Here is a 9,188-nt window from a genome sequence, read left to right as displayed (position 1 = left end):
ACACACACACACACACACACACACACACACACACACACACACACAACACACACACACACACAACACACACACACACACACACACACACACACACACACACACACACACACACATGCGTGCGCTGTCTGGCACCCAGTCCTTCAGATGAAAACTGACTGATTATACATTTTCTACTTCTTTTTTTTTTTTTTTCAATAGTTACCCACATATCAAACCAATAATGGGCATATAAGTGACATACCCAAGTAAAGTTGTTGATGGAATTCTTTATTATTATGATTATCATTATTATTAATATTATTAAGTAATGAAGAAGATCTCATGACGGAAAATCTGCATTGCGTCGATACCACTGTTCTCCAGGAAAGACAGCAGGATCCCGAAGATGCTGCTGTATAGCCAGCCGAAGGAAGGCTACCGTGAAATTGGAAGACCCTGCAAGCGCTTCAAGGACACCTTGAAGACAAACCTCAAAGCCTGTTACATAGACATCGCTTCTTGGGAAACTGATGCCCTTGACCGCTCTCGCTGGAGGATGCTGTGCTCTAGTGGCATAAAGACATTTGAAAACAAGAGAACGCTGACCATTAAGGCGAAGCGGGAAGCAGGGCTTAACTTATGGAGACGTTTTCCCTTGGAACACCTATGTGAAGTGCTGCGCATCCAGAATCGGCCTCTTCTCCCATAGGAGGACACACACCGATAGATAAGCCTGCCTGCCTACTCATCCGTTGGTCCGACGGGAGACTCCATCACTTGGGAACCATTGAAACGTGTCTTGTCACACATGCACATGCCTCTACAAAGGACATTGCTGACGAGTTTCTCTATTTTGTTTGCGTGCCATTTATTTTATTTTCTTCTTTTCTTTTTCGTTTTTTTTTTTAAACTATCAGACAAAATTTTTATCTAGTTATTATGAAATCCACCCAAATTCCTATAAATTCTACTTACTTAGCTACTGTTTTCTGAAAACAGAAACAAACAAACAAAAGAATACTGTTAAAACTTAAACCCTTTGTTTTTTTCTATACGTAGTTCCTTGTCTATTGATAGGAAATGTTTTTGTTTGTTTATATTATGAGTGAAATGTTACTTGTTAGTGCGTATATATTGAGTGATTGCACGAATGAGCCTATTTCTAGTTGTTTTTTTGTTTTTTGTTTTTTTTGTTTGTTTGTTTTTTGTTGTTTTTGTTTTTTTACATCACTCTTTTTATTTACAGGGTATGTGTAAAAGATAAATGTATGTAATGTTTCAATGTCCCCACTGGGATGGTGCACACAAAATAAACTCCTTGCTTTGCCTTGCCCTGCCTATAGCCTTGCCTTGCCTAGCCTAGCCTAGCCTTGCCTTGCCTTGCCTTGCCCTGCCTTAGCCTTGCCTAGCCTTACATGCGCAAAGAGAGAACTCACAACTCAGCGGTTTAAATGTACATCGGCCTCAGGCCACAACCATTGTTGTAAGAACAGGTGGATAGCGCATGCCTTCTTTAAGCCCTTTGCAAACTGAAGCCATCAGAAGTGTTCAATCAGCCATTTTGCTACTCGTGTGTCAGTATATCGCGAAGCGGGAACTTCATATATTTAGCCGAGCGCTCAGCTGTCTGTTCCTCCGTAGGAAATTTGCGCTTCGTGTCACTGCACTGTTTTCCTGTAATAACTTTAGTAAATAAACCATTGGCAATATCGATCAAGACACAACATTTGGCATGTCGTGGGGGGCAAGCATAACACGATTTCATCGAAGATACACGGTTACAGTTCAGAAACTATCAGTACCAGTTTAGCAGACGACTTCTCAACGGACTGACAACCGGACACGAGTGTCAGATATGGCGTTCAGTTGGCTTCAGCTTTTCTGGCCAATGAGCTATCTTCTTCTTCTTCTTCTTCTTCTTTTGCGTTCGTGGGCTTCAACTCCCACGTTCACTCGTATATACGCGAGTGGGCTTTTTACGTGTATAACCGTTTTTACCCCGCCTGTAGGCAGCCATACTCCGCTTTCGGGGGTGTGCATGCTGGGTATGTTCTTGTTTCCATAACCCACCGAACGCTGACATGGATTACAGGATCTTTAACGTGCGTATTTGATCTTATGCTTGCGTATACACACGAAGGGGGTTCAGGCACTGGCAGGTCTGCACATATGTTGACCTGGGAGATCGTAAAAATCTCCACCCTTTACCCACCAGGCGCCGTTACCGAGATTCGAACCCAGGACCCTCAGATCGAAAGTCCAACGCTTTAGCTTAGCCATTCGGCTATGGCGCCCGTCGGATGAGCTATCAAACTGTTTTTAGATCAGTGGGCCACAACACACACACACACACACACACACACACACACACACACACACACACAGCGAGAGAGAGAGAGAGAGGGGGGGGGGGGACGGAAGCAGCGAAGCAAACGGAACAGGACAGTGATTTCCTGTAGACACTAGTGCGTGGCTTACAGAGTCCAGCAAAACGTGACACACACATTTCTTTCAATATTATTCACTATTGACAATAATGATGATGATGTTGATGATGATGATGATGATAAGTATGAGAGAGGGAAGGAGAGAGACTGAACGAGAGAGAGAGAGAGAGAGAGAGAGAGAGAGAGAGAGAGAAATTAATCATGCCATTTCATGATCTGTTGCATTGTATATCAGAGTGTGTACATATGTGTGTATATGTGTGTGGACGATCCGAATATCATTCTTCTTTGAAACACACACACACACACACACACACACACACACACACACACACACACACACTGCCGTGTCTTACGTACGTTCTTATTGGAAATGCGTTTATGTTATATGAGGGGATGTGTATATGTATAATGGGTTGGGTGTGGTGTTTAAGCATGTGTGTTTTTATATACATACATATGTGTGTGAAATAGAAATGAATTGTTTCATTATCACACGAATATTGTGAGCATGTATTCATATACATGTATGTTTTTAGCTTTTTATTCCTTCTTTCTTTCTTTCTTTCAGATGGCTTGATAATTAAAAATAATAATAATAATAAAAAAGAAATAAATGTTGTTGCTGAAATAAAATTTTGACTGACTTTGACACGCACTCACACGCTCTGTCTGTCTGTCTGTCTATCTGTCTGTCTGTCTCTCTGTCTCCCCACTCCTTCCTCTGAGATACTATAGCAGACTAAGTAATTTTCGGTTAGTATTAACTTATGGCTCCTACAAATGATAATGATAACATTTTTTTTGTTGTTGTTGTCTTGCCATATCTATTTACAAGTCATTAAAAAGACGTAGTTTCATGGCCGTTTGTTAAAACAGAAGAGAGTTTTATTTGAGTACTATACACGTTGTAAGATTGTATCCTTATGTAAATCTGTTCAAACAGAATATGTAATCACCCCTTTCAAATGGGGCCATGACCTTGTTGAATAATAAACTTTCCTTTCTCAGTCAAGTCAACCCAAACCCCCACCCCTTCCCTCTCTGTCTCTCCCTCTCTCTCTCTACCCCCCCCCCCCCCCCTGTCCCCCAACTCGACAACACCCTCCTTTTCCCCCCCCGCATCCCCTCCCCCCCCCCAGCATCCCCCCCTCCCGTCCCCCCCCACCCCACCCCCCCACACCCCCGCCCTCTTCTCCACAACTCCTGAACTGAAAACCAGAAAACCACCGCGACATTCACTCCTGCAGATAGGTCCTCCATACGTCCTTTTTTTTTTTTCTTTTTCTTTTTTCCTTTTTTTATTTACTATGTGCGAGCACAGATTTGTTTCGAGGTCAGTTTGTGAACGAAAGGAAATCCTGTGTTTTGACAGAGATTGAGTGTTTTGTCATGAACGAATATATTTCCTTATGTGTGTGTTTGTACACGCACGCACGCGCACCTCTTTCTTTTAGTGTAGTAGCGACAGACGTCCACAAACCACTGTCCGGTTGTTCTCTGCTTAGTGTTATGATGTCACTTGTTTTAACGTTCCCTACCTCTCCACCCCCCTCATCCCTCACCCTTCCCCGAACAGTACAAAATCGCTGAGGTCTGTCGACTGTCACTAGAGACAGGATCAAGAGATGGACCAAGTGTTCGTGTCAGTGTGGACTGAAAATTTTCAACAGCAGATGGAGTATTGTTCATCGTTACTGACTTAGGAGAGGGAGGGAAAAGTAAGTGAAAGTGTGTGTGTGTGTGTGTGTGTTGTGTTGTGTGTGTGTGTTGTGTGTGTGTGTGTGTGTGTGTTGTGTTGTGTGTTGTGTGTGTGTGTGTGTTGTGTGTGTGTGTGTGTGTTGTGTGCGTGAGTGTGTGTGTGTGTGTGTGTGTGTGTGTGTGTTTGTGTGTGTGTGTAGTAGTAGTAATAGTCTGCAGTTTAACGTCTTCCACTTCAAGTGATATTAGACGGGGAAAAAAAGGGGGGGGGGGGTGGAGGGCGGAGCGTAGTGGTGGGAACGGTACTGGGCAGAGGGTGATGAATGATGTGTGTGTATGTGTGTGTGCGCATATGTGTGTGTGTGTGTGTGTAGTGGGGAAAGATACAGAGCATTGGAAAATATAAGACATTAAAAGGGGAGACATAGGCACAATATAGAAGGAAACGCTAACATCAAACAACTGTAACAACTATAACAAATGTCCAATTGGACTATGCAGCAAACCTTCTGTGTGTGTGTGTGTGTGTGTGTGTGTGTGTGCTGTGTGTGTGTGTGTGTGTGTGTACGTGTGTGTGTGTGTGTTGTGTGTGTGTGCGTGCGTGCGTGTGTGGGTGTGTGTGTGTGTGTGTGTGTGTGTGTGTGAATATGTTTGTATGTATAAGTGTGCATGCGGTGTGTGTATGTGTGTATGAATCTGAATCAGAATCATATTTAGTTATTATAAAAACCATAAACAAAGGTTTATAGACACAAAAAAAGAGGGTAAAAACCAACCAAACTGAATGTAAGATACACGAGAAGCATTCATATATGAATTCTGCTGGTAGAGGTTGTACAGGGTCGAAATTATGATATCAAGCCCATGACCAATAAGTCCTATTTTTGAAGTTTCGATAGTAATCCATCATATCACACAGTATCAAAGGCTTTTTGGAAGTCAATGAAACAACTGCATAATATTCCTTTTATGTTATCAAGTTATTCATCTTTGTTTTGTTATCAATCACTCTTTCAAGATAAAAGTCTGATCTGAAGTACTTGATAACTTACGAACGAAACACGGGTTGGTTCTTGGCAAAAAGCTCTTTAAAAAAAAATCTATGATAACCTGGCAAAAATGTTTGCTAGTACATTATTTATGTTTATAATGTTATCCGGGTTTTTTTTTTAATTTCACACACACACACACACACACACACACACACACACACACACACACACACACACACACACATAATTGAGACAGAGACAGAGACAGAGACAGAGCCAGAAAGAGAATCAGAAACAGTTTATTGTGAGTCGAAGATTGCACCTAGCCTTTAGAGATTTTGAAACGGCATTTGATTAGATTAATTAGCATACATTTATTTTTTTCCTATTCTCAGTATTGAAAAAGGATAAGTAGACGTACCAAGAAAATATACATTGACGTAACAGCTTCGTGTACAATGTAGGAATGAATTAACTGATGCTATAAAACTATCCAACAGGTGTCTTATTCTCGTAATCTATAAATGGATAAGCATTTCAGAAATGGATGACATGGCGCAACGTTTTCATATCACACCTTTGAGTTGTTTATCGTGACAGGCATATGATGTCATTTTGATTTCTGAAACTGTTGTTGGACCACATGTATATGAAGCAAGAATGAGTATAAAGTTTAAAACAGTTTTACTATTCACGACAGTGTCTGTGCGTGTCTGTGTCTGTCTGTGCGTGTCTGTGTCTGTGCATGTCTGTGTCCTATGTCTGTGTCTGTACGTGTCTGTGTTTGTGTCTGTACGTGTCTGTGTCTGTGCGTGTGTCTGTGCGTGTCTGTGTCTGTCTGTGTGCGTGTTTGTGTCTGTGTTTGTGTCTGTCTGTGTGCGTGTTTGTGTCTGTGTGCGTGTCTGTGTCTGTGCGTGTCTGTGTCTGTTCATTTATTGCTGGCCCCGTCTCTGTGATGACGGAATGGACATTGGAATGTGTGTGTGTGTGTGTGCGTGTGTGTGTGTGTGTGTGAGAGAGACAGACAGACAGACAGACAGAGAAAGACTCTTTATAGGCGAAACCGGAAATGGCGGGTAGGCGAAAGAAGACGGAGCAAACAAAACCTTACCGGCCATGGGGCACGATTATAATAGAGTAGGCAAAACGGGAATAATAGGCGAATAGGACCTCACTCCAGTCAAAACAACAGCAGGCTCCCAGCGTGCTGACTGTGTTGTTGTTGTTGTTGTTGTCGCTGTCCCCAGCAGGGTGTGTCAAGAGGTGGACCAAGTCACTATGAAGGGGGGCATCCTCCCCTGTCTTCTGTGGCTCTGCCTCTGTGTCTTCACAGCCAGTGTTAGCGGTGACAGTCTGTGTAAGTTCAGTAGTTATTTGTGAGAGAGAGAGAGAGAGAGAGAGAGAGAGGGTTTGTGAGTGAGCACGCGTGTGTTTAGTGTGAGTGAGTGAGAGAAAGAGAGAGAGTGCATGCGCACGCGTGTGTATGTGTGTGTGTGTGTGTGTGTGTGCACGTGTGTATATATTATTGTGTGTGCGTGTGCACGTGTGTATATATTATTATTTTGTGTGTGTGTGTGTGTGTGTGTGTGTGCACGTGTGTATATATTATTGTGTGTGTGTGTGTGTGTGTGTGTGTGTGCACGTGTGTATATATTATTGTGTGTGTGTGTGTGTGTTTGCATGTGCACGTGTGTATATATTATTGTGTGTGTGTGTGTGTGTGTGTGTGTGTGCGTGCGTGCGTGCGTGCAAAGAGAGAGGGACACGGACACAAAATTAATGTGTTCTCTGTAAGCCACGGCCCCTCTCGACGTTCAGAGATGCGCCAAATGAGATGGATATTATACCCTCAAAAACAGTAAAACGGTCATCAACTGCATGTGGTAGTTAATCAGTCAACAACCAGTTTATTGTCTCTCACTGAGGCCTGACTAAGCGCGTTGGGTTACGCTGCTGGTCAGGCATCTGCTTGGCAGATGTGGTGTAGCGTATATGGATTTGTCCGAACGCAGTGACGCCTCCTTGAGCTACTGAACTGAACTGAATGTCTGAAACAAGAGTACAGAAATTCGACTTCAGGCTCGTCGTAAGAAACGTGTGGCCATAAATTATTGTAAGAAACATAAAGTTTAAAGACTAAGGCTGTCGTTCCACGAAAAAAGTAAGGTCACTCACATGAACACCGCAGGACAGGGTTGGGGAGGGGCGGGGGGGTGGGGGGAGGGATAGGATTCACCCAGCGCAAAACGTTTTAAAAGTTTTAAACAGATTATATGAACGTGCTGATAGATTTGTTCTCTTCAAATACAGCTCTTTAACCACTGATGATTATAGATCGTTAGATAGGATTCACCCAGTGCAAAACGTTTTAAAAGGTTTAAACAGATTATATGAACGTGCTGATAGATTTGTTCTCTTCAAATACAGCTCTTTAACCACTGATGATTATAAATCATTAGATAGGATTCACCCAGCGCAAAACGTTTTAAAAGGTTTAAACAGATTATATGAAAGTGCTCATGGATTTGTTCTCTTCAAATACAGCTCTTTAATTTAACCATTGGTGATTATAAATCATTAGATAGGATTCACCCAGCGCAAAACGTTTTAAAAGTTTTAAACAGATTATATGAACGTGCTGATAGATTTGTTCTCTTCAAATACAGCTCTTTAACCACTGATGACGATAAAACATTAGATATTCTTCCACTGTATCTAAAACTAGATAAAAACAAGACTCTGTTGATGCACAAAGTACTTACTGAATGGAGATGCTCTTGTGATTCCAGAGAGCTAACATCAACAGACAGTTTCATAAACAACAAGAGAGGCAAGGCCTTCAAGACTCACTTGTGATATGTATTGAGTATAATTTCGAAATGTAATGTTTAAGATAAGAAAGATCAGTTTAAAGCAAATTAAGTCCCCTAGCATTAATTACAGAGTAATTTCCCTTCTTTACTCTCTGCATCAAAACGTTTGCAAAATAAATAAAACTTCCATGCTTAGCAAAAGAAGTTCCTGTTTGAACAAAAAAGGATAATAATGACTGCTCTTGTTGTTGGGTCAGAATATCAGATCAAAGTGCCAAGTTTAGAGAATACAAAAAATATAAATATGACAGTAAATGCAGTTTGCATATAATTTGGTATCAACTGACAAAGTATTTGCAGAGAAAATGTCAATGTTAAAGTTTACCACGGACACACAGACACAGACACAGACACACACAGACAACCGAACACCGGGTTAAAACATAGACTCACTTTGTTTACACAAGTGAGTCAAAAATTCCTCTACATTGAATTGATCTCTTAAAGTCAAGCTATTTATACAGAGGTTGTTCATACTTTGTCTTTGAAACAGATAACTTAAATCTAAGTTCAGAAGCTCTTTCAAAGAATATATATTTGATAAAACGGAAAATGCGATCGCAAATGGCTTCGAAAATGACAATCTTCTAACAAAAGAGAAAGAGAGAGAGAATGAAATAAGATTTTAAAAGATAAATAAATAAGATAAATTAATAAACAAACAAACAAATAAATGAATAAATAAATGCCATGCACTAGAACTTACGATTTGCTTTTTATATATATACATGTGTGTGTGTGTGTGTGTGTGTGTGTGTGTGTGTGTTTGATTATTAGCTACGTTTATGCATATGCTTGTGTATGATTATGTGTATGTATGTGCCCTGTCTGTTTGAGTAACCGCCTTCATCTTCTCTTGCTGTTATGTTATTATTTTGTTCTCTCTCTCTGTCTCTCTCTCGCTCGCTCGCTCCTCGTATTCCTTCTGCATGTTGAGTTGCCCCATTGTATCCCCCTCCCCCCTCCAATCCCTCATGTGTATGGGCAGGTGGTCTTCACAATTTAACCTGCGTCAATGTCAGTGTCATGTCAGTGTCAGTGTCAGTCTTTCTCTCTCTCTCTCAGATAAGATAAGATAAGAAGATAAGAATAACTTTATTATCTCCAACTGGAGAAATTTGGTCAGGTGCATTATCACAACACAGACAAGTAAAGAACATGGGGACCATAACTGTAAAAGCCAACAACAGCCCCTA

General features: G+C 41.3%; 1 protein-coding gene across 1 annotated transcript in view; it reads left to right on the top strand.

The window, feature by feature from the left end:
• Positions 1 to 3,979: 3,979 nt before the first annotated feature.
• LOC143291391 (uncharacterized) overlaps positions 3,980 to 9,188 on the top strand; it is a 19,381-nt gene continuing 14,172 nt past the window's right edge. Inside the window, exons 1-2 of the mRNA XM_076601230.1 lie at positions 3,980 to 4,147; positions 6,367 to 6,476. Of these exons, the coding sequence (XP_076457345.1) occupies positions 6,398 to 6,476 (79 nt within the window). The 5' untranslated portion in view covers positions 3,980 to 4,147; positions 6,367 to 6,397. The remainder of the gene's footprint in view (positions 4,148 to 6,366; positions 6,477 to 9,188) is intronic.

Source organism: Babylonia areolata, chromosome 17 (assembly GCF_041734735.1).
Source record: "Babylonia areolata isolate BAREFJ2019XMU chromosome 17, ASM4173473v1, whole genome shotgun sequence".
Lineage (NCBI taxonomy): Eukaryota > Metazoa > Mollusca > Gastropoda > Neogastropoda > Buccinidae > Babylonia > Babylonia areolata.
Note: the sequence above shows the minus strand (reverse complement) of the source record. Positions and strands in the feature narration are given on the sequence as shown.